This window comes from Somniosus microcephalus, chromosome 34 (assembly GCF_052327205.1).
Source record: "Somniosus microcephalus isolate GS21.2 chromosome 34, FLI_Smic_1.0, whole genome shotgun sequence".
In the NCBI taxonomy this organism is placed as follows: Eukaryota; Metazoa; Chordata; class Chondrichthyes; order Squaliformes; family Somniosidae; genus Somniosus; species Somniosus microcephalus.
The window spans coordinates 17,105,396-17,130,034 of NC_141020.1; the positions used below are offsets into that span (position 1 = coordinate 17,105,396).

The window sequence follows — 24,639 nt, forward strand, 5'->3', positions numbered from 1 at the left end:
CGGTGGTTATGGTCTGAAATTACTGAGCTCGATGTTGAGTCCAGAAGGCTGTAAAGTGCCTAATCAAAAGATGAGGGTCTGTTCCTCGAGCTTACGTTGAGCTTCATTGGGACAGTGTAGGAGGCCGAGGACAGAGAGGTCAGAGTGGGAGCGGAGGGGAGAATTAAAATGGCAAGCGACCGGAAGATACTAGGACAAAGAGGTAGGTTTTAAGGAGCGTCTTAATGGAGGCGAGGCAGAGCGGTTTAACGAGGGAATTCCAGAGCTTGGTGCCTAGGCTTCTGAAGGCCCGGCCACCAATGGTGGAGCGATTAAAATCAGGGATGCGCAAGAGGCCAGAATTGGAGGAGTGCCGATATCTCGGAGGGTTGTGGGGCTGGAGGAGATTGCATAGATAGGGAAGGGCGAGGCCATGGAGAGATTTGAAAACATGGATGAGAATTTGAAAATCAAGTCGTTGGTAGACCGGGAGCCAATGTAGGTCAGCGAGCACAGGGGCGATGGGTGAACGGGACTTGGTGCGAGTTAGGGCACGGGCAGCCGAGTTTGGATGAGTTCAAAGGTGGAAGATGGGTGGCCATCCAGGAGACCGTTGGGATAGTTGAGTCCAGAAGTAACGAAAGCAAGGATGAGGATTTCAGCAGCAGATGGACTGAGGCAGGGGTGGAGTGGGGTGATGTTACAGAGGTGAAAGTAGGCGGCCTTTGTGACCAAGTATTTGGGATACCGCACATCCTCAGGATGTCCCAAAGTGCTTCACGGCCACTGAGTTGCTCTTGAAGTGTCAGCCAGTTATGCACAGCAAGATCCCACAAATAGGAATGGGCTAAACAACCAGATAATCTGTTTTCGTGATGTTGTTTGAGGGATAAATATTGGCCAGGACACCGGGGAGAACTCCTCTGCTCTTCTACATCCGAAAGACGGAACCTCCGACAGTGCAGCACTCCCTCAGTAGTGCACTGGAGTGCCAGCCTGGATTTTGTGAATGGTAACATAGTGGTTATGTTACTGGGCTAGTAATCCAGAGGCCCGGGCTAACAGTACTTGAAGACATGAGTTTAAATCCCACCGCGGCAGCTGGGGAATTTAAATCCAGTTAATTAAATAAATCTGGAATTAAAAAGCTAGTATCAGTAATGGTGACTGTGAAACTATCGGATGGTTGTTAAAAACCCACCTGGTTCACTAATGACCTTTAGGGAAGGAAATCTGCCGTCCTTACCCGGTCTGGCCGATATGTGACTCCAGACCCACAGCAATGTGGTTGACTCTTAACTGCCCTCTGAAATGGCCTAGCGAGCCACTCCGTTGTACCAAACCGCTACAAGAAAGTCAGCGCTGTGGGAGCACCTTCACCACACGGACTGCAGCGGTTTAAGAAGGTGGCTCACCACCACCTTCTCGAGGGCAATTGGGGATGGGCAATAAATGCTGGCCTTATCCCGTGAATGAATACTTTTTAGAAAAGACTCTGACTCGGAGCTGAGATCCAAACCTCCACAACCAAGGGCCGAATTCTTGTGCCCCCTCCTCCGAGTGCCACCCCGGCTGAGATCAGGGGGTGGAACCCGGGACCCTCCTAGACCCCGTGCCGCTCCGTTGGAGGCAGATTCACTCGGCCTAGCCCTCGGGGACCCCGTGGGTATCTTGTGTCCGAGAGGCGCCGGTTTCACATTTTGATTTCTGCCCTGGCAGATCCCAGCCATTGGGCGAGTCACCTCGCCAAGGACACTGGAGGAACGCCGCCAATATTACCACGCAGGAAGGAGAAGAGGGAGAGACTGGTAAGTCATGTCGGCCATAAGACTTACAGCGCAGCAGTGGCAGACCTGAACAGTTACCTAACAGCACTGCGGGAGTACCTTCACCACATGGACTGCAGTGGTTCAAGAAGGCGGCTCACCACCACCTTCTCCAGGGCAATTAGGGGTGGGCAATAAATGCTGGCATTGCCAGCGACGCCCACATCCCATAAGCGAAAAAAAATAATTTACATCGCGCCTTTCATGACCACACGACGTCCCAAAGTGCTTTACAGCCAATGAAGTACAAGTTGAAGTGTGGTCACTGTTGTAATGTGGGAAACACAGCAAGCTCCCACAAACAGCAATGTGATAATGACCAGCTAATCCCCTTTTTTCTTATGTTGATTGAGAGATAAATATTGGCCAGGACACCAGGAAGAGCTCCCCTGCTCTTCTTCAAAAAAGTGCCGCGGGATCTTTTACATCCACCTGAGAGAGCAGACGGGGCCTCGGTTTAACGTCTCATCCGAAAGACGGCGCCTCCGACAGTGCAGCACTCCCTAGAGTGTCAGCCTAGATGTTTGCGCTGCGAGTCTCTGGAATGGGAATATGAACTCACAATCTTCTGACTCAGAGGCAACGGCGCTGTCCACTGAGCCAGGGTTGACCCTGCGAGGCTGTGCATTCAGTAGCACTGGACTCTTTAATCATGGTGGGGTGTGGGTGGAAATCGCAGTTGGGTACAATCGCGCCCTTACCCAATGTCCAAAGGCTGGATAGCGATCAGGATTTTCCCCCCTCCCTCGGCCAAGGGAGTGCTGAGGTTAAGTGTACTGTCCCAAGAACATAAGAAGTAGGAGCAGGGGTAGGCCATACGGCCCCTCGGGCCTGCTCCGCCATTCAATAGGATCATGGCTGATCCGAACCTAGACTCACGTCCACTTCCCTGCCCGCTCCCCATAACCCCTAATTCCCTTATCAGCTAGGAAACTGTCTATCTCTGTTTTAAATTTATTTAATGTTGCAGCTTCCGCAGCTCTCTGGGGTAGCAAATTCCATAGATTTACTACCCTCTGAGTGAAGAAGTTTCTCCTCATCTCAGTTTTGAAAGGGCAGCCCCTTATTCTAAGATTATGCCCCCTAGTTCTAGTCTCACCCATCAGTGGAAACATCCTCCCCGCATCCACCCGATCAAGCCCCCTCACAATCTTACACGTTTCGATAAGATCGCCTCTCATTCTTCTGAACTCCAATGAGTAGAGGCCCAACCTACTCAACCTTTCCTCATACGTCAACACCCTCATCTCCGGAATCAACCAAGTGAACCTTCTCTGAACCGCCTCGAGAGCAAGTATATCTTTTCTTAAATATGGAAACCAAAACTGTACGCAGTATTCCAGGTGTGGCCTGTATTTTCTTTTTTTGGGCTTTTTTTTAGCCCTTTGAAGCTCTTCGTCAGTTGAAACATTTCCCCAGGAATCTCCCCACGTGGGTGTTGAGTGAGGTCATGAGTATCATGACTCTGCTCCTTTATGGACCTCCAGAAGACGCTGTGGTTCCAAAGGCCGGCCGGCTCCTAGAAGCCACACGTGTCCTCAGTGCCACCAGCTGGTACTTGGCAGTACTGCAGCGTCGAGGGGTCGATCAGCAAACTGCAAACCTCAAGCTTAACAGGACCATGCGCCGGGAGATCAGCGCGAGGGCTGCATGCTCAACGCTCCCATCGCGGAGGAAGGGGAATTCAATATTTAATGATAAGATTTCATAATGTGCGTGATGCAGAGTTGGAGAGAAGCTGAGGGCCTCAGTGCCAGGCTCAGACTGGCTCTGATACCCAACCGTTTGACAGTGTTTCAGGGGCTGTGAGGCGGGTTGGGTGTGGCCCGTGACCCTACAACAGCAGCACCTTCAGAGAGTGTCTGTGACATAATAAAACTCACTACACACTTGGTTTGAGTGTAAAGCAAGGCTTTAATCAACTTGTTTCAGAACATGGAGGTCTAGTTGTACTTCACTAGTTCCTTGTCTTACAAAATGTCCCTGAGCAAGCTGGGCCCACGCCCGAGTATTTATACTCCTTGGACGGCGCCACCAGCTGGCCATCCAGCGTTACTTCACGAGTAGTTTCTTGATGAATGATGAGATTTATAACAGTCTGGATATAAGAATTTCCTGGGAGTGCTCTGTGTTCGAGAGAAAGGAAAGTCTTGCATTTCTCCAGCGCCTTTCACGACCTCAGGACGTCCCAAAGCCCTTCACAGCCAATGAAGCACTTTTTGGAGTGTAGTCACAGTTGTAATGTGGGAAACGCGGCAGCCCGTTTGCACACAGCAAGCTCCCACAAACAGCAATGTGAAAATGACCGAATCATCTGTTTTTAATGATTTTGGTTTAGGGGTAAATATTGGTCAGGATACCAGGGTGAACTCCCCGGCTCTTTTTCAAAATAATGCCATTTTTATATCCACCTGCGAGGACAGACAGTTAAACATCAGAAAGACAGCACCTCAGACAGCGCAGCACTCCCTCAGTACTGGCAATGGGAGCATCAGCCTGGCTTTGCTGCGCTCAAGTCTTCTTGGAGTCAGAGCTTGAACTCAAGACCTTTCATGATTCGAGAGGCAAGAGTGCTGCCCACTGAGCCACAACGTCAAAGCTGTTGCACTGCCACAGAGAACAAGTAAGAACGTCGGCAGGTCCAGAGTGTGGAGCACTGTCATTGTCTTCTGATGGGTTTAGCATTCCCAGGAACTAAAGTGCTGTCACTGTCGTGTAGGTGGAGCTGAATCCCACAGACAGCAGCGAGGTGAATGAGCAGGGAACCTTGGTCACTGTTGGATCCAATATCTGGAGGCAATATTTCTCCCTCAGCTAACATCACTAAAAACAGAAGATTTGATCATTGCTTGCTGCTTGTGGGATCTTGCTGTGTGCAAACTGGCTGCCGCATTTCCTACATTACAGCAGTGCCTGCACTTCAGAAAGTACTTCATTGGCTGTAAAGTGCTTTGGGACATCCTGAGGTCGTGAAAGGCGCTATATAAATGCAAGTCCTTTCCTGGACTGAGGCTTGAGTGTAGAACTTACTGACTCAGGGGTGAGAGTCCTACCGACTTGAGCCGAGCTGACACTGCCACTCGCCCCTGGTCTGCTGTTTGATCGGGATCAGGTGCTCACCCGCCCGGAGCCTTGGGCCCAGTCCAACACTAGATCCCATGATGGACACGGCGTGGCTGGACAGTCAGTGAGATTCTCCCTGCACTGTACTGGGTTCTGCAGGCTCCGGGATTCGGCTCCTCTCAGTAGCGTCCCTTTCAGAGGGGGATGCGGAGGGGGGGAGGGGGGAGGCCGGGAAGGGCACTGAGGCATCTGTGCGGACCACATCAACGAGAACTCTTTTCTCTCCCAGGTACCTCCTGATACTGAAGTCCCCTCTATTCAAAAAGTGCAGGTGAGTGACATCCAGAAACACTCCAACTGGGCTGGCTGGTTGATAGAAGATTACTGGTGGGAGTGGTTGTGGGGGGGGAGGGGCTCACCCATGTAGGGCGTGGGAGGGTCAGGGGTCTACGGGTTTGGTACCACCGGTGTGAGGACTGGAATAGTTGGGGGGCGGGGGGCGGTGAGTCTGTGGGTTTGACTCTCTCCCCGTGAGGGCCGCCATTGGGAAGGTGTCTGTGAGTTTGGTACTGCCCGCTATAGGGCTGTGATGGGGGCGGGGGTGGGGGCAGTGGTTGAGCATCTGACATCGCCCTGTGTAAGGTGGGATGGGGTACCTGTGTTTCGGGGCTGATGCATGGGGCTGGGTGAAATCAGTGCGATTTAAAGTGAAACCTGGGCAACTGTTAGAATTCAATCAGGAATGTAACAAACGGGAGAGAACGGGAGGGGGTTTGATCTGCCCAACCCTGGGGGTCAATATCCGACCCTTGGGGTCAATGTCCGACCCTGGGGGTCAATATTCGACCCTTGGGGTCAATATCCGACCTTTGGGGTCAATGTCCGATCCTGGGGGTCAATATCCGACCCTGGGGGTCAATGTCCGACACTTGTGGACAATGTCCGACCCTGGGGGTCAATATCCGACCCTTGTGGTCAATGTCCGACCCTGGAGGTCAATATCCGACCCTTGGGGTCAATGTTCGATCCTGGGGGTCAATATCCGATCCTTGGGGGTCAACGTCCGATCCTGGGGGTCAATATCCAACCCTGGGGGTCAATATTCGACCCCTGGGGTCAATGTCCGGTCCTGGGGGACAATATCTGACCTTTGGGGTCAACGCCTTACCCTGGGGGTCAATATCTCACCCTTGGGGTCAATCTCCAATCCTTGGGGTCAATATCCGACCCTTGGGGTCAATGTCCGACGCTGGGGGTCAATATCTGACCCTTGGGGTCAACGTCTGACTCTAGGGGTCAATATCCGACCCTTGGGGTCAACGTCCAATCCTTGGGGTCAATGTCCGACCCTGGGGGTCAATATCTGACCGTTGGGGTCAACGTCCGACCCTTGGGGTCAACGTCCGATCCTGGGGAGTCAATGCCTGACCCTGGGGGGGCCTCTATCTGACCTGGGGACAATGCCTGACCCTGGCGGTCTCTGTCTGACCCTAGGGTCGTGCTCCATTTACCCTGGATACTGGGCAGGTAACGGCTCACTCTGGTTTGTCCGGGATGTGATTGTTCATTGACGCTGGACCCAATTAGAATATCTAGCATTTAAAAACCCCCCAAAACGTGGCAGCCATCTGATTGGCTCCTGTTGCTCCCTGTCTAACCCGGAGACCGTCTTGTTTCAGGTGGAGGTCCCGATAATAAAAGTGTTTAATGGCTGCCCCTTGAAGATCAACTGTGTAACGTCCTGGACACACTCCAACACAAAAGGTAACTGTTCCTCAATACCGTGTAGGACAGCATGTTCCAGCACTGGGAGTGACCGTGAGTTATAGACTAGTGTTCCAGCACTGGGAGTGACCGTGAGTTATAGACTAGTGTTCCAGCAATGCTGGGAGTGACCGTGAGTTATAGACTAGTGTTCCAGCACTGGGAGTGACCGTGAGTTATAGACTAGTGTTCCAGCACTGGGAGTGACCGTGAGTTACAGACTAGTGTTCGAGCAATGCTGGGAGTGACCGTGAGTTATAGACTAGTGTTCCAGCAATGCTGGGAGTGACCGTGAGTTATAGACTAGTGTTCCAGCACTGGGAGTGACCGTGAGTTATAGACTAGTGTTCCAGCAATGGGAGTGACCGTGAGTTATAGACTAGTGTTCCAGCACTGGGAGTGACCGTGAGTTATAGACTAGTGTTCCAGCACTGGGAGTGACTGTGAGTTATAGACTAGTGTTCCAGCAATGCTGGGAGTGACCGTGAGTTATAGACTAGTGTTCCAGCACTGGGAGTGACCGTGAGTTATAGACTAGTGTTCCAGCACTGGGAGTGACCGTGAGTTATAGACTAGTGTTCCAGCAATGCTGGGAGTGACCGTGAGTTATAGACTAGTGTTCCAGCACTGGGAGTGACCGTGAGTTATAGACTAGTGTTCCAGCACTGGGAGTGACCGTGAGTTATAGACTAGTGTTCCAGCACTGGGAGTGACCGTGAGTTATAGACTAGTGTTCCAGCACTGGGAGTGACCATGAGTTATAGACTAGTGTTCGAACACTGGGAGTGACCGTGAGTTATAGACTAGTGTTCCAGCACTGGGAGTGACCGTGAGTTATAGACTAGTGTTCCAGCACTGGGAGTGACTGTGAGTTATAGACTAGTGTTCCAGCAATGCTGGGAGTGACCGTGAGTTATAGACTAGTGTTCCAGCAGTGGGAGTGACCGTGAGTTATAGACTAGTGTTCCAGCAATGCTGGGAGTGACCGTGAGTTATAGACTAGTGTTCCAGCAGTGGGAGTGGCCATGAGTTGTAGACTAGTGTTCCAGCAATGCTGGGAGTGACCGTGAGTTATAGACTAGTGTTCCAGCACTGGGAATGACTGTGAGTTATAGACTAGTGTTCCAGCACTGGGAGTGACCGTGAGTTATAGACTAGTGTTCGAGCAGTGGGAGTGACCGTGAGTTATAGACTAGTGTTCCAGCACTGGGAGTGACCGTGAGTTATAGACTAGTGTTCCAGCACTGGGAGTGACCGTGAGTTATAGACTAGTGTTCCAGCACTGGGAGTGACCGTGAGTTATAGACTAGTGTTCCAGCAATGCTGGGAGTGACCGTGAGTTGTAGACTAGTGTTCCAGCACTGGGAGTGACCGTGAGTTATACACTAGTGTTCCAGCACTGGGAGTGACCGTGAGTTATAGACTAGTGTTCCAGCAATGGGAGTGACCGTGAGTTATAGACTAGTGTTCCAGCACTGGGAGTGACCGTGAGTTATAGACTAGTGTTCCAGCACTGGGAGTGACCGTGAGTTATAGACTAGTGTTCCAGCAATGGGAGTGACCGTGAGTTATAGACTAGTGTTCCAGCAATGCTGGGAGTGACCGTGAGTTATAGACTAGTGTTCCAGCAATGCTGGGAGTGACCGTGAGTTATAGACTAGTGTTCCAGCAATGCTGGGAGTGACCGTGAGTTATAGACTAGTGTTCCAGCACTGGGAGTGACCGTGAGTTATAGACTAGTGTTCGAGCACTGGGAGTGACCGTGAGTTATAGACTAGTGTTCCAGCACTGGGAGTGACCGTGAGTTATAGACTAGTGTTCGAGCACTGGGAGTGACCGTGAGTTATAGACTAGTGTTCCAGCACTGGGAGTGACCGTGAGTTATAGACTAGTGTTCCAGCAGTGGGAGTGACCGTGAGTTATAGACTAGTGTTCCAGCAATGCTGGGAGTGACCGTGAGTTATAGACTAGTGTTCCAGCAATGCTGGGAGTGACCGTGAGTTATAGACTAGTGTTCGAGCACTGGGAGTGACCGTGAGTTATAGACTAGTGTTCCAGCACTGGGAGTGACCGTGAGTTATAGACTAGTGTTCGAGCACTGGGAGTGACCGTGAGTTATAGACTAGTGTTCCAGCACTGGGAGTGACCGTGAGTTATAGACTAGTGTTCCAGCACTGGGAGTGACCGTGAGTTATAGACTAGTGTTCCAGCACTGGGAGTTACCGTGAGTTATAGACTAGTGTTCCAGCAATGCTGGGAGTGACCGTGAGTTATAGACCAGTGTTCCAGCACTGGGAGTGACCGTGAGTTATAGACTAGTGTTCCAGCACTGGGAGTGACCGTGAGTTATAGACTAGTGCTCCAGCACTGGGAGTGACTGTGAGTTATAGACTAGTGTTCCAGCAATGCCGGGAGTGACCGTGAGTTACAGACTAGTGTTCCAGCACTGGGAGTGACCGTGAGTTATAGACTAGTGTTCCAGCACTGGGAGTGACCGTGAGTTATAGACTAGTGTTCCAGCAATGCTGGGAGTGACCGTGAGTTGTAGACTAGTGTTCCAGCACTGGGAGTGACCGTGAGTTATACACTAGTGTTCCAGCACTGGGAGTGACCGTGAGTTATAGACTAGTGTTCCAGCAATGGGAGTGACCGTGAGTTATAGACTAGTGTTCCAGCACTGGGAGTGACCGTGAGTTATAGACTACTGTTCCAGCACTGGGAGTGACCGTGAGTTATAGACTAGTGTTCCAGCAATGCTGGGAGTGACCGTGAGTTGTAGACTAGTGTTCCAGCACTGGGAGTGACCGTGAGTTATACACTAGTGTTCCAGCACTGGGAGTGACCGTGAGTTATAGACTAGTGTTCCAGCAATGGGAGTGACCGTAAGTTATAGACTAGTGTTCCAGCACTGGGAGTGACCGTGAGTTATAGACTAGTGTTCCAGCACTGGGAGTGACCGTGAGTTATAGACTAGTGTTCCAGCAATGGGAGTGACCGTGAGTTATAGACTAGTGTTCCAGCAATGCTGGGAGTGACCGTGAGTTATCGACTAGTGTTCCAGCAATGCTGGGAGAGACCGTGAGTTATAGACTAGTGTTCCAGCAATGCTGGGAGTGACCGTGAGTTATAGACTAGTGTTCCAGCACTGGGAGTGACCGTGAGTTGTAGACTAGTGTTCCAGCAATGCTGGGAGTGACCGTGAGTTATAGACTAGTGTTCGAGCACTGGGAGTGACCGTGAGTTATAGACTAGTGTTCCAGCACTGGGAGTGACCGTGAGTTATAGACTAGTGTTCGAGCACTGGCAGTGACCGTGAGTTATAGACTAGTGTGCCAGCACTGGGAGTGACCGTGAGTTATAGACTAGTGTTCCAGCAGTGGGAGTGACCGTGAGTTATAGACTAGTGTTCCAGCAATGCTGGGAGTGACCGTGAGTTATAGACTAGTGTTCCAGCAATGCTGGGAGTGACCGTGAGTTATAGACTAGTGTTCCAGCACTGGGAGTTACCGTGAGTTATAGACTAGTGTTCCAGCACTGGGAGTGACCGTGAGTTATAGACTAGTGTTCGAGCAGTGGGAGTGACCGTGAGTTATAGACTAGTGTTCCAGCACTGGGAGTGACTGTGAGTTATCGACTAGTGTTCCAGCACTGGGAGTGACCGTGAGTTATAGACTAGTGTTCCAGCAATGCTGGGAGTGACCGTGAGTTATAGACTAGTGTTCCAGCAGTGGGAGTGACCGTGAGTTATAGACTAGTGTTCCAGCACTGGGAGTGACCGTGAGTTATACACTAGTGTTCCAGCACTGGGAGTGACCGTGAGTTATAGACTAGTGTTCCAGCAATGGGAGTGACCGTGAGTTATAGACTAGTGTTCCAGCACTGGGAGTGACCGTGAGTTATAGACTAGTGTTCCAGCACTGGGAGTGACCGTGAGTTATAGACTAGTGTTCCAGCAATGGGAGTGACCGTGAGTTATAGACTAGTGTTCCAGCAATGCTGGGAGTGACCGTGAGTTATAGACTAGTGTTCCAGCAATGCTGGGAGTGACCGTGAGTTATAGACTAGTGTTCCAGCAATGCTGGGAGTGACCGTGAGTTATAGACTAGTGTTCCAGCACTGGGAGTGACCGTGAGTTATAGACTAGTGTTCGAGCACTGGGAGTGACCGTGAGTTATAGACTAGTGTTCCAGCACTGGGAGTGACCGTGAGTTATAGACTAGTGTTCGAGCACTGGGAGTGACCGTGAGTTATAGACTAGTGTTCCAGCACTGGGAGTGACCGTGAGTTATAGACTAGTGTTCCAGCAGTGGGAGTGACCGTGAGTTATAGACTAGTGTTCCAGCAATGCTGGGAGTGACCGTGAGTGATAGACTAGTGTTCCAGCAATGCTGGGAGTGACCGTGAGTTATAGACTAGTGTTCCAGCACTGGGAGTTACCGTGAGTTATAGACTAGTGTTCCAGCAATGCTGGGAGTGACCGTGAGTTATAGACCAGTGTTCCAGCACTGGGAGTGACCGTGAGTTATAGACTAGTGTTCCAGCACTGGGAGTGACCGTGAGTTATAGACTAGTGCTCCAGCACTGGGAGTGACTGTGAGTTATAGACTAGTGTTCCAGCAATGCTGGGAGTGACCGTGAGTTATAGACTAGTGTTCCAGCAATGCCGGGAGTGACCGTGAGTCACAGACTAGTGTTCCAGCACTGGGAGTGACCGTGAGTTATAGACTAGTGTTCCAGCACTGGGAGTGACCGTGAGTTATAGACTAGTGTTCCAGCAATGCTGGGAGTGACCGTGAGTTGTAGACTAGTGTTCCAGCACTGGGAGTGACCGTGAGTTATACACTAGTGTTCCAGCACTGGGAGTGACCGTGAGTTATAGACTAGTGTTCCAGCAATGGGAGTGACCGTGAGTTATAGACTAGTGTTCCAGCAATGCTGGGAGTGACCGTGAGTTATAGACTAGTGTTCCAGCAATGCTGGGAGTGACCGTGAGTTATAGACTAGTGTTCCAGCAATGCTGGGAGTGACCGTGAGTTATAGACTAGTGTTCCAGCACTGGGAGTGACCGTGAGTTATAGACTAGTGTTCGAGCACTGGGAGTGACCGTGAGTTATAGACTAGTGTTCCAGCACTGGGAGTGACCGTGAGTTATAGACTAGTGTTCGAGCACTGGGAGTGACCGTGAGTTATAGACTAGTGTTCCAGCACTGGGAGTGACCGTGAGTTATAGACTAGTGTTCCAGCAGTGGGAGTGACCGTGAGTTATAGACTAGTGTTCCAGCAATGCTGGGAGTGACCGTGAGTTATAGACTAGTGTTCCAGCAATGCTGGGAGTGACCGTGAGTTATAGACTAGTGTTCCAGCACTGGGAGTGACCGTGAGTTGTAGACTAGTGTTCCAGCAATGCTGGGAGTGACCGTGAGTTATAGACTAGTGTTCGAGCACTGGGAGTGACCGTGAGTTATAGACTAGTGTTCCAGCACTGGGAGTGACCGTGAGTTATAGACTAGTGTTCCAGCACTGGGAGTGACCGTGAGTTATAGACTAGTGTTCCAGCACTGGGAGTTACCGTGAGTTATAGACTAGTGTTCCAGCAATGCTGGGAGTGACCGTGAGTTATAGACCAGTGTTCCAGCACTGGGAGTGACCGTGAGTTATAGACTAGTGTTCCAGCACTGGGAGTGACCGTGAGTTATAGACTAGTGCTCCAGCACTGGGAGTGACTGTGAGTTATAGACTAGTGTTCCAGCAATGCTGGGAGTGACCGTGAGTTATAGACTAGTGTTCCAGCAATGCCGGGAGTGACCGTGAGTTACAGACTAGTGTTCCAGCACTGGGAGTGACCGTGAGTTATAGACTAGTGTTCCAGCACTGGGAGTGACCGTGAGTTATAGACTAGTGTTCCAGCAATGCTGGGAGTGACCGTGAGTTGTAGACTAGTGTTCCAGCACTGGGAGTGACCGTGAGTTATACACTAGTGTTCCAGCACTGGGAGTGACCGTGAGTTATAGACTAGTGTTCCAGCAATGGGAGTGACCGTGAGTTATAGACTAGTGTTCCAGCACTGGGAGTGACCGTGAGTTATAGACTACTGTTCCAGCACTGGGAGTGACCGTGAGTTATAGACTAGTGTTCCAGCAATGCTGGGAGTGACCGTGAGTTGTAGACTAGTGTTCCAGCACTGGGAGTGACCGTGAGTTATACACTAGTGTTCCAGCACTGGGAGTGACCGTGAGTTATAGACTAGTGTTCCAGCAATGGGAGTGACCGTAAGTTATAGACTAGTGTTCCAGCACTGGGAGTGACCGTGAGTTATAGACTAGTGTTCCAGCACTGGGAGTGACCGTGAGTTATAGACTAGTGTTCCAGCAATGGGAGTGACCGTGAGTTATAGACTAGTGTTCCAGCAATGCTGGGAGTGACCGTGAGTTATCGACTAGTGTTCCAGCAATGCTGGGAGTGACCGTGAGTTATAGACTAGTGTTCCAGCAATGCTGGGAGTGACCGTGAGTTATAGACTAGTGTTCCAGCACTGGGAGTGACCGTGAGTTGTAGACTAGTGTTCCAGCAATGCTGGGAGTGACCGTGAGTTATAGACTAGTGTTCGAGCACTGGGAGTGACCGTGAGTTATAGACTAGTGTTCCAGCACTGGGAGTGACCGTGAGTTATAGACTAGTGTTCGAGCACTGGCAGTGACCGTGAGTTATAGACTAGTGTGCCAGCACTGGGAGTGACCGTGAGTTATAGACTAGTGTTCCAGCAGTGGGAGTGACCGTGAGTTATAGACTAGTGTTCCAGCAATGCTGGGAGTGACCGTGAGTTATAGACTAGTGTTCCAGCAATGCTGGGAGTGACCGTGAGTTATAGACTAGTGTTCCAGCACTGGGAGTTACCGTGAGTTATAGACTAGTGTTCCAGCACTGGGAGTGACCGTGAGTTATAGACTAGTGTTCGAGCAGTGGGAGTGACCGTGAGTTATAGACTAGTGTTCCAGCACTGGGAGTGACTGTGAGTTATCGACTAGTGTTCCAGCACTGGGAGTGACCGTGAGTTATAGACTAGTGTTCCAGCAATGCTGGGAGTGACCGTGAGTTATAGACTAGTGTTCCAGCAGTGGGAGTGACCGTGAGTTATAGACTAGTGTTCCAGCACTGGGAGTGACCGTGAGTTATACACTAGTGTTCCAGCACTGGGAGTGACCGTGAGTTATAGACTAGTGTTCCAGCAATGGGAGTGACCGTGAGTTATAGACTAGTGTTCCAGCACTGGGAGTGACCGTGAGTTATAGACTAGTGTTCCAGCACTGGGAGTGACCGTGAGTTATAGACTAGTGTTCCAGCAATGGGAGTGACCGTGAGTTATAGACTAGTGTTCCAGCAATGCTGGGAGTGACCGTGAGTTATAGACTAGTGTTCCAGCAATGCTGGGAGTGACCGTGAGTTATAGACTAGTGTTCCAGCAATGCTGGGAGTGACCGTGAGTTATAGACTAGTGTTCCAGCACTGGGAGTGACCGTGAGTTATAGACTAGTGTTCGAGCACTGGGAGTGACCGTGAGTTATAGACTAGTGTTCCAGCACTGGGAGTGACCGTGAGTTATAGACTAGTGTTCGAGCACTGGGAGTGACCGTGAGTTATAGACTAGTGTTCCAGCACTGGGAGTGACCGTGAGTTATAGACTAGTGTTCCAGCAGTGGGAGTGACCGTGAGTTATAGACTAGTGTTCCAGCAATGCTGGGAGTGACCGTGAGTGATAGACTAGTGTTCCAGCAATGCTGGGAGTGACCGTGAGTTATAGACTAGTGTTCCAGCACTGGGAGTTACCGTGAGTTATAGACTAGTGTTCCAGCAATGCTGGGAGTGACCGTGAGTTATAGACCAGTGTTCCAGCACTGGGAGTGACCGTGAGTTATAGACTAGTGTTCCAGCACTGGGAGTGACCGTGAGTTATAGACTAGTGCTCCAGCACTGGGAGTGACTGTGAGTTATAGACTAGTGTTCCAGCAATGCTGGGAGTGACCGTGAGTTATAGACTAGTGTTCCAGCAATGCCGGGAGTGACCGTGAGTCACAGACTAGTGTTCCAGCACTGGGAGTGACCGTGAGTTATAGACTAGTGTTCCAGCACTGGGAGTGACCGTGAGTTATAGACTAGTGTTCCAGCAATGCTGGGAGTGACCGTGAGTTGTAGACTAGTGTTCCAGCACTGGGAGTGACCGTGAGTTATACACTAGTGTTCCAGCACTGGGAGTGACCGTGAGTTATAGACTAGTGTTCCAGCAATGGGAGTGACCGTGAGTTATAGACTAGTGTTCCAGCACTGGGAGTGACCGTGAGTTATAGACTAGTGTTCCAGCACTGGGAGTGACCGTGAGTTATAGACTAGTGTTCCAGCAATGCTGGGAGTGACCGTGAGTTGTAGACTAGTGTTCCAGCACTGGGAGTGACCGTGAGTTATACACTAGTGTTCCAGCACTGGGAGTGACCGTGAGTTATAGACTAGTGTTCCAGCAATGGGAGTGACCGTAAGTTATAGACTAGTGTTCCAGCACTGGGAGTGACCGTGAGTTATAGACTAGTGTTCCAGCACTGGGAGTGACCGTAAGTTATAGACTAGTGTTCCAGCAATGGGAGTGACCGTGAGTTATAGACTAGTGTTCCAGCAATGCTGGGAGTGACCGTGAGTTATCGACTAGTGTTCCAGCAATGCTGGGAGTGACCGTGAGTTATAGACTAGTGTTCCAGCAATGCTGGGAGTGACCGTGAGTTATAGACTAGTGTTCCAGCACTGGGAGTGACCGTGAGTTGTAGACTAGTGTTCCAGCAATGCTGGGAGTGACCGTGAGTTATAGACTAGTGTTCGAGCACTGGGAGTGACTGTGAGTTATAGACTAGTGTTCCAGCAATGCTGGGAGTGACCGTGAGTTATAGACTAGTGTTCCAGCAATGCCGGGAGTGACCGTGAGTTATAGACTAGTGTTCCAGCACTGGGAGTGACCGTGAGTTATAGACTAGTGTTCCAGCACTGGGAGTGACCGTGAGTTATAGACTAGTGTTCCAGCAATGCTGGGAGTGACCGTGAGTTGTAGACTAGTGTTCCAGCACTGGGAGTGACCGTGAGTTATACACTAGTGTTCCAGCACTGGGAGTGACCGTGAGTTATAGACTAGTGTTCCAGCAATGGGAGTGACCGTGAGTTATAGACTAGTGTTCCAGCACTGGGAGTGACCGTGAGTTATAGACTAGTGTTCCAGCACTGGGAGTGACCGTGAGTTATAGACTAGTGTTCCAGCAATGGGAGTGACCGTGAGTTATAGACTAGTGTTCCAGCAATGCTGGGAGTGACCGTGAGTTATAGACTAGTGTTCCAGCAATGCTGGGAGTGACCGTGAGTTATAGACTAGTGTTCCAGCACTGGGAGTTACCGTGAGTTATAGACAAGTGTTCCAGCAATGCTGGGAGTGACCGTGAGTTATAGACTAGTGTTCCAGCAATGCTGGGAGTGACCGTGAGTTATAGACTAGTGTTCCAGCACTGGGAGTGACCGTGAGTTATAGACTAGTGTTCCAGCACTGGGAGTGACCGTGAGTTATAGACTAGTGTTCCAGCACTGGGAGTGACCGTGAGTTATAGACTAGTGTTCCAGCACTGGGAGTGACCATGAGTTATAGACTAGTGTTCCAGCACTGGGAGTGACCGTGAGTTATAGACTAGTGTTCCAGCACTGGGAGTGACCGTGAGTTATAGACTCGTGTTCCAGCACTGGGAGTGACCGTGAGTTATAGACTAGTGTTCGAGCAGTGGGAGTGACCGTGAGTTATAGACTAGTGTTCCAGCACTGGGAGTGACCATGAGTTATAGACTAGTGTTCCAGCACTGGGAGTGACCGTGAGTTATAGACTCGTGTTCCAGCAGTGGGAGTGGCCGTGAGTTGTAGACTAGTGTTCCAGCAATGCTGGGAGTGACCGTGAGTTATAGACTAGTGTTCCAGCACTGGGAATGACCGTGAGTTATAGACTAGTGTTCCAGCACTGGGAGTGACCGTGAGTTATAGACTCGTGTTCCAGCATTGGGAGTGACCGTGAGTTATCGAGTAGTGTTCCAGCACTGGGAGTGACCGTGAGTTATAGACTAGTGTTCCAGCACTGGGAGTGACCGTGAGTTATAGACTCGTGTTCGAGCAGTGGGAGTGACCGTGAGTTATAGACTAGTGTTCCAGCACTGGGAGTGACCGTGAGTTATAGACTAGTGTTCCAGCACTGGGAGTGACCGTGAGTTATAGACTAGTGTTCCAGCACTGGGAGTGACCGTGAGTTATAGACTAGTGTTCCAGCAATGCTGGGAGTGACCGTGAGTTATAGACTAGTGTTCCAGCACTGGGAGTGACCGTGAGTTATAGACTAGTGTTCCAGCACTGTGAGTGACTGTGAGTTATAGACTAGTGTTCGAGCAGTGGGAGTGACCGTGAGTTATAGACTAGTGTTCCAGCACTGGGAGTGACCGTGAGTTATAGACTAGTGTTCGAGCAGTGGGAGTGACCGTGAGTTATAGACTAGTGTTCCAGCACTGGGAGTGACCGTGAGTTATAGACTAGTGTTCCAGCACTGGGAGTGACTGTGAGTTATAGACTCGTGTTCCAGCAATGGGAGTGACCGTGAGTTATAGACTAGTGTTCGAGCACTGGGAGTGACCGTGAGTTATAGACTAGTGTTCCAGCAATGGGAGTGACCGTGAGTTATAGACTAGTGTTCCAGCACTGGGAGTGACCTTGAGTTATAGACTAGTGTTCCAGCAATGGGAGTGACCGTGAGTTATAGACTAGTGTTCCAGCACTGGGAGTGACCGTGAGTTATAGACTAGTGTTCCAGCACTGGGAGTGACCGTGAGTTATAGACTAGTGTTCCAGCACTGGGAGTGACCGTGAGTTATAGACTAGTGTTCGAGCACTGGGAGTGACCGTGAGTTATAGACTTGTGTTCCAGCACTGGGAGTGACCGTGAGTTATAGACTAGTGTTCCAGCACTGGGAGTGACCGTGAGTTATAGACTAGTGTTCCAGCAGTGGGAGTGACTGAGTTATAGACTAGTGTTCGAGCAGTGGGAGTGACTGTGAGTTATAGACTAGTGTTCCAGCACTGGGAGTGACCGTGAGTTATAGACTAGTGTTCCAACACTGGGAGTGACCGTGAGTTATAGACTAGTGTTCCAGCACTGGGAGTGACCGTGAGTTATAGACTAGTGTTCCAGCACTGGGAGTGACCGTGAGTTATAGACTAGTGTTCCAGCAATGCTGGGAGTGACCGTGAGTTATAGACTAGTGTTCCAGCACTGGGAGTGACCGTGAGTTATAGACTAGTGTTCCAGCACTGGGAATGACCGTGAGTTATAGACTAGTGTTCCATCACTGGGAGTGACTGTGAGTTATAGACTAGTGTTCCAGCACTGGGAGTGACCGTGAGTTATAGACTAGTGTTCCAGCACTGGGAGTGACCGTGAGTTATAGACTAGTGTTCCAGCAGTGGGAGTGACCGTGAGTCATAGACTAGTGTTCCTGCACTGGGAGTGACCGTGAGTTATAGACTAGTGCTCCAGCACTGGGAGTGACTGTGAGTTATAGACTAGTGTTCCAGCAATGCTGGGAGTGACCGTGAGTTATAGACTAGTGTTCCAGCAGTGGGAGTGACCGTGAGTTATAGACTAGTGTTCCAGCAATGCTGGGAGTGACCGTGAGTTATAGACTAGTGTTCCAGCAATGCTGGGAGTGACCGTGAGTTATAGACTAGTGTTCCAGCAGTGGGAGTGGCCGTGAGTTGTAGACTAGTGTTCCAGCAATGCTGGGAGTGACCGTGAGTTATAGACTAGTGTTCCAGCACTGGGAATGACCGTGAGTTATAGACTAGTGTTCCAGCACTGGGAGTGACCGTGAGTTATAGACTCGTGTTCCAGCATTGGGAGTGACCGTGAGTTATAGAGTAGTGTTCCAGCACTGGGAGTGACCGTGAGTTATAGACTAGTGTTCCAGCACTGGGAGTGACCGTGAGTTATAGACTAGTGTTCGAGCAGTGGGAGTGACTGTGAGTTATAGACTAGTGTTCCAGCACTGGGAGTGACCGTGAGTTATAGACTAGTGTTCCAGCACTGGGAGTGACCGTGAGTTATAGACTAGTGTTCCAGCAATGCTGGGAGTGACCGTGAGTTATAGACTCGTGTTCCAGCACTGGGAGTGACCGTGAGTTATAGACTAGTGTTCCAGCACTGGGAGTGACCGTGAGTTATAGACTAGTGTTCCAGCACTGGGAGTGACCGTGAGCATTCACTCCCTCCACCACCGGCGCACCGTGGCTGCAGTGTGTACCATCTACAAGATGCACTGCAGCAACTCGCCAAGGCTTCTTCAACAGCATCTCCCAACCTCTTCCACCTAGAAGGACGAGGGCAGCAGGCGCATGGGAACACCACCACCTCCAAGTTCCCCTCCAAGTCACACACCATCCTGACTTGGAAAAATATCGGCCGTTCCTTCATCGTCGCTGGTTCAAAATCCTGGAACTCCCTCCCTAACAGCACTGTGGGAGTACCTTCACCACACGGACTGCAGCGGTTCAAGAAGGTGGCTTACCGCCACCTTCTCAAAGGCAATTGGGGATGGGCAATAAATGCTGGCCTTGCCAGCAATGCCCACATCCCAGGAACGAATTTTTAACAAGCTACAGTCTAGTGTTCCAGCAATGTTGGGAGTGACCGTGAGTCGCACTGAATTGGCTGGAGTTGTAGAGATCAGTAATGGCCGCAGATCTCTGATCGATATTTGTTTTACAGCTCAGCACCTGATATTGGGGTCAGAGGAAGGAATTTATACCCTGAATCTAGACGAGCTGCAGGAAGCCATATTAGAACAGGTAAGGCCATGTCGGTGTACTCCCTGCCCTCACTTACACCCGCGTGTACCAGACGCACATATACACACGAGCATGTCCATCAATGCACAAAGATATACTCATTCACATGGATGTGCATGCATACATATTCACACTTGCGTCTGTATTTTAGACTATTAACTGTGCATGTTAACTGGTTGTGAGTTGCACGTGTAACCCGTGTGTGTGTAAAACCTGTGTGTGACCTGTATGAGTGTGTGGCCTGTGTACATGTTATCTGTGTGTGCCTGTTACCTGCATGCATGTGCTCCCACTAACAGCAATGTGATAATGACCAGATAATCTGTTTTTAGTGATGTTGCTTAAGGGATGAATATTGGCCCCAGGACACCGGGGGATAACTCCCCCACTCTTCTTCGAAATTGGGATCTTTTACGTCCACCTGAGAGGGCAGACGGGGGCCTTGATTTAAAAGAAAGACGGCACCTCCGACAGTGCAGCACTCCCTCAGTACTGCACTGGAAGTGTCAGCCTGGATTTTTGTGCTCAAGTCTCTGGAGTGGGACGTCGAAACCACAACCTTCTGACTCAGAGGCGAGCGTGTGCTACCAACTGAACCACAGCTGACACATGCCTGTGGCTATCTGTTATCTGTTTGCGTTACCTATGTCTGTGTGCAGTTTTGGTCGCCTTATCTGAGGAAGGATGTTCTTGCCATGGAAGGAGTGCAGCGAAGATTCACCAGACTGATACCTGGGATGGCAGGAATGACGTATGAGGAGAGATTGGGTCGATTGGGCTTATACTCGCTGGAGTTTAGAAGAATGAGAGGGGATCTCATTGAAACTTATAAAATTCTAACAGGACCAGACAGACTAGATGCAGGAAGGATGTTCCCGATGGCCAGGGAGACCAGAACCAGGGGTCACAGTCTAAGGATAAGGGGTAAGCCATTTAGGACAGGGATGAGGAGGAATTACTTCACCCGGAGAGTGGTGAACCTGTGGAATTCTCTACCACAGAAGGCAGTGGAGGCCAATTCATTAAATATATTCAAGAAGGAGTTGGATATATTTCTTAAGGCTAAAGGGATCAAGGGATATGGGGAGAAGGCAGGGACAGGGTACTGAGTTTGAATGATCAGCCATGATCTCATTGAATGGCGGAGCAGGCTCGAGGGGCCGAATGGCCTACTCCTGCTCCTATCTTCTATGTTTCTATGTTTCTTCTATGTTACCTGTGTTCATGTGCTACCTGAATGTAACTGTGCTCTAATAGGACTCTGGCCGTCACTTGAATCCCTGTTTCTTATCCCTCAGTTGTATCCAGGCCGCTGCATTTGGGTTTATGTCATCAGTAACGTATTAATCAGCATCTCAGGTAAGACTAACCTCGCACCGAGACCCGCTCTAACTCTCCCTTCAAACTAACATTTCTAAAACTAGCAAACTTAAACTTTGGGAAGGGTGTGTGCAGATATAAAGCTCTAATGTGGGTTGTGTTCATTCTCAGAACCTCCCCCATCACTAACAAACTAACCGGAGCTTTGAAAATTCAGAAGGGGCATTTTAGCACAATACAGAACGCGAATTCAGTGCGCCTATTGAATGCAAGTCACAGTGGGATTTATGAATTTGCTAAGTCAAAAGAAAGAAAGACTTGCATTTCTATAGTGCTTTTCACGACCACCGGATGTCCCAAAGCGCTTTACAGCCAATGAAGTACTTTTTGGAGTGTAGTCACTGTTGTAATGTAGGAAACGTGGCAGCCAATTTATGCACAGCAAGCTCCCACAAACGGCAATGTGACAATGACCAGATAGTCTGTATTTTGTGATGTTGATTGAGGGAAAAATATTGGCCCAGGACACCGGGGAGAACTCCCCCTACTCTTCTTCAAAAATAGTGCCATGGGATCTTTCACATCCACTTGAGAGCACATCCTTCCTAAAGTGCGGTGCCCAGAATTGGATGGACACAGTACTCCAGCTGAGGCCTGACCACTGATTTATAAAGGTTTAGCATAACTTTTTGTACTCTTTGCCTCTATTTATGAAGCCAAGGATCCCGTATGCTTTTTTTTTAACAGCCTTCACAACTTGCCCTGCCACCATCAAAGATTTGTGTTCCTACACCCCTAGGTGTCTCTTTTCCTGCATCCTCTTGAAAATTGTACCATTTAGTTTATATGATTCTTCCTACCAAAACACATCACTTCACACTTCTCTGCATTAAATTGCATCTAACATAAGAACATAAGAAATACGAACAGGAGTCAGCCATTCGGCCCCTCGAGCCTGCTCCGCCATTCAATAAGATCATGGCTGATCTTCGACCTCAACTCCACTTTCCCGCCCGATCTCCATATCCCTCGATTCCCCGAGAGTCCAAAAATCTATCGATCTCAGCCTTGAATATACTCAACGACTGAGCCTCCACAGCCCTCTGGGGTAGAGAATTCCAAAGATTCACCGCCCTCTGAGTGAAGAATTTCTCCTCATCTCAGTCCTAAATGGCCGACCCCTTATTCTGAGACTGTGACCCCTGGTTCTAGACTCCCCAGCCAGGGGAAACATCCTCCCTGCATCTACCCTGTCAAGCCCTGTAAGAATTGTGTATGTTTCAATGAGATCATCTCTCATTCTTCTAAACTCTAGAGAATATAGGCCTAGTCTACTCAATCTCTCCTCATAGGACAATCCCCCCATCCCAGGAACCAGTCTGGTGAACCTTCGTTGCACTCCCTCTATGGCAAGTATATCCTTCCTTAGGTAAGGAGACCAAAACTGTACACAATACTCCAGGTGTGGTCTCACCAGGGCCCTATATAATTGCAGTAAGACATCTTTACTCTTATACTCAAATCCTCTTATATTTAAACCGTCATGTGTCTGCCCATTTCACCAGTCTATGTCCTCCTGAAGCCTCTTACTCTCCTCCTCACTGTTTACTACATTTCTGAGTTTTGTGTCATCCGAAAACTTTGAAATGATGCCCTGTATATTCAAGTCCAGGTCATTAATATATATCAAAAACAGCAGTGGTCCTAATCCCTGGGGGACACCACTGTATACTTTCCTCCAGTCTGAAAAACAACCGTTCACCACTACTCTCTGCGTTCTGTCCTTAGCCAATGTTGTATCCATGCTGCCACTGTCCCTTTAATCCCGTGGGCTTCATTTTTGCTAACAAGTCTATTATGTGGAACTTTTAGCAAATGCTTTTTGAAAGTCCATATACACAACATCAACCACACTACCCTCATCAACCTTTATCTGTTACTTCACAAAGAGCTCAATCAAGTTAGTCAAACATGATTTGCCTTTAACAAATCCGTGCTGGCTGTCATTTATTAACCCATATTTTTCCAAGTGCCAATTAAGTTTGTCTCCGATTATTGTCTCTAAAAGTTTCCCCACCACCGACATTAGGCTGACTGGCCTGTAGTTGCCGGGGTTGATCCTTCGCCCCTTTTTTGAACAGGCGTGTTACATTTGCAATCCTCCAGTTCTCTGGTGCCGCTCCCATATCTAAAGAGGATTGGAAGATTGTGGCCAGAGCCTCCACAATTTTCACCCTTACTTCCTTCAGCTCTTTGACCAAGCTTTTGACCACTTCTAATCTCTCCTCCTTTGGCTCGGCGTCCACTTTATTTTCCTTATGCCTTGAGACCTTTTTCTATGTTAAAGACACCATCAGAATACAAGTAGTTGTAGTTGTTGAATGGGCGCGAAACATGGCCCCTGTCCCCCATGTGTTGTGGAGTATTTTAAACCAACACTCGACACAAGGTTTTAGATCGATAGTCAAGTTGCCTTTATTACACCGGTGGGGAGGCAGTCTGCTCTGTCTTAGCCAAACTTCTCCAAATTGTTACAGCAAACACTATATTTTTATACATTACAATAAGCATGGCAGCCTCGTGCACAATTCATTCCTGCCACCTGATTGGATCTTGGCCTGCATGCCCCTTCACGGATTGGTTAAGAATCTTAATGTAAGCATGTGTAAGCTGCCTCCTCAATCAGTCACTCAAACTGCTGAATGCTAATTAAAAGATACCTTGGGATGCGACCTAGGTAATAAAGCTCTTACGGGCAGTTGCAATTCTAGACACTCTGGGCAGGATTTTCAGTGGAGGTGGGATTGGAGGCATGTGGGGGGTTAAAATCTTGAAATCGGGGGGCACAAACCCATCCCACCCCCAGCCCGCCTCCATGCCAGTTTCAAAGGAGGCAGATACCCGACCTGTGCTGGGACCCGCCTCCCGAGGCGGGAAGGGGATTAGTGCCAATTAATTGCCTGTTAACAGGTAGTTAACAGGCAGTTTTTAGCCTAATCCCTATTTTTATTGGTGACGTGTGGGATTCCCGACGGCTCCAAACCTCGCCAAGCTAGCGAGGCGGACCGTCGGGCTGAAGGGCTTGGAGGGTTTGAGATGTCCGGTGTTCAGGTGAGTGATGGGTGCATGAGTGCAGACGTAAGTGTGTTTGGTGTGTGTAAAGTGTTTAAATAAGTTTTACTTACCTTTACAGCCTTCCTTCCTTCAGGTCTCAGGAGTCCCTCATCTCACCGGCACAGAAAGCAGAATGGCCGCGAGCTGTCAAAAGTTGCAGCATTCAGCTTTCTGTTCTGGAGAGATCTCTAAATCAGCCTGAGAGGAAGGAATTAACTTGGAGTACAGATTGTCAGTGTTTGACAGCTTCAAAGAGCTGTCAAACGCTGATATTTCATCTGTCAAAAGCTCTTGACAGATGAAATGTCAATCTGTGACGTCACCTGTTGCCGGGTGGCCCTTAATTGGCCTGCTGAGCCCGCTGGGCGGGTTCAACAAGGTCAATCAAGTGAAAATCGCGTGGGTTGGCCACAACTCGATGGAGGAGGGACTACAACCCCAAAAGTTGTAGTCCCGCCTCCATCGCGCCTCCAGTATCAAAATCCAGCCCTCTGTCTCCATTTAATTGTTTTATATCTCTCCAAAGGTCAGCTATCTTTGACCGCGTCTTTATAGATGTGGCCCTTCATGTTAGCCCCTGTCTTTTTACACTATTCAGTGAAACTACCAGCAATGTCATTTTAACTCTTTCCCCACTGCACATGCAAGCAGTCATTGCCTCTGGGGAGGAGGGGGT

The 24,639-nt window shown here is 49.6% G+C and overlaps 1 protein-coding gene across 3 annotated transcripts in view; it reads left to right on the forward strand.

The window, feature by feature from the left end:
- The window catches only part of LOC147096830 (mitogen-activated protein kinase kinase kinase kinase 5-like), a 217,435-nt gene that overhangs the window by 164,236 nt on the left and 28,560 nt on the right, over positions 1–24,639 (forward strand). For 2 of the 3 annotated variants that reach the window (XM_085973474.1, XM_085973473.1), the window contains exons 19-23: positions 1,699–1,787; positions 5,158–5,199; positions 6,548–6,632; positions 19,450–19,529; positions 20,828–20,888. In XM_085973474.1, coding sequence (XP_085829600.1) covers positions 1,699–1,787; positions 5,158–5,199; positions 6,548–6,632; positions 19,450–19,529; positions 20,828–20,888 — 357 coding nt within the window. The remainder of the gene's footprint in view (positions 1–1,698; positions 1,788–5,157; positions 5,200–6,547; positions 6,633–19,449; positions 19,530–20,827; positions 20,889–24,639) is intronic. The other variant, XM_085973475.1, reaches the window with a different exon arrangement.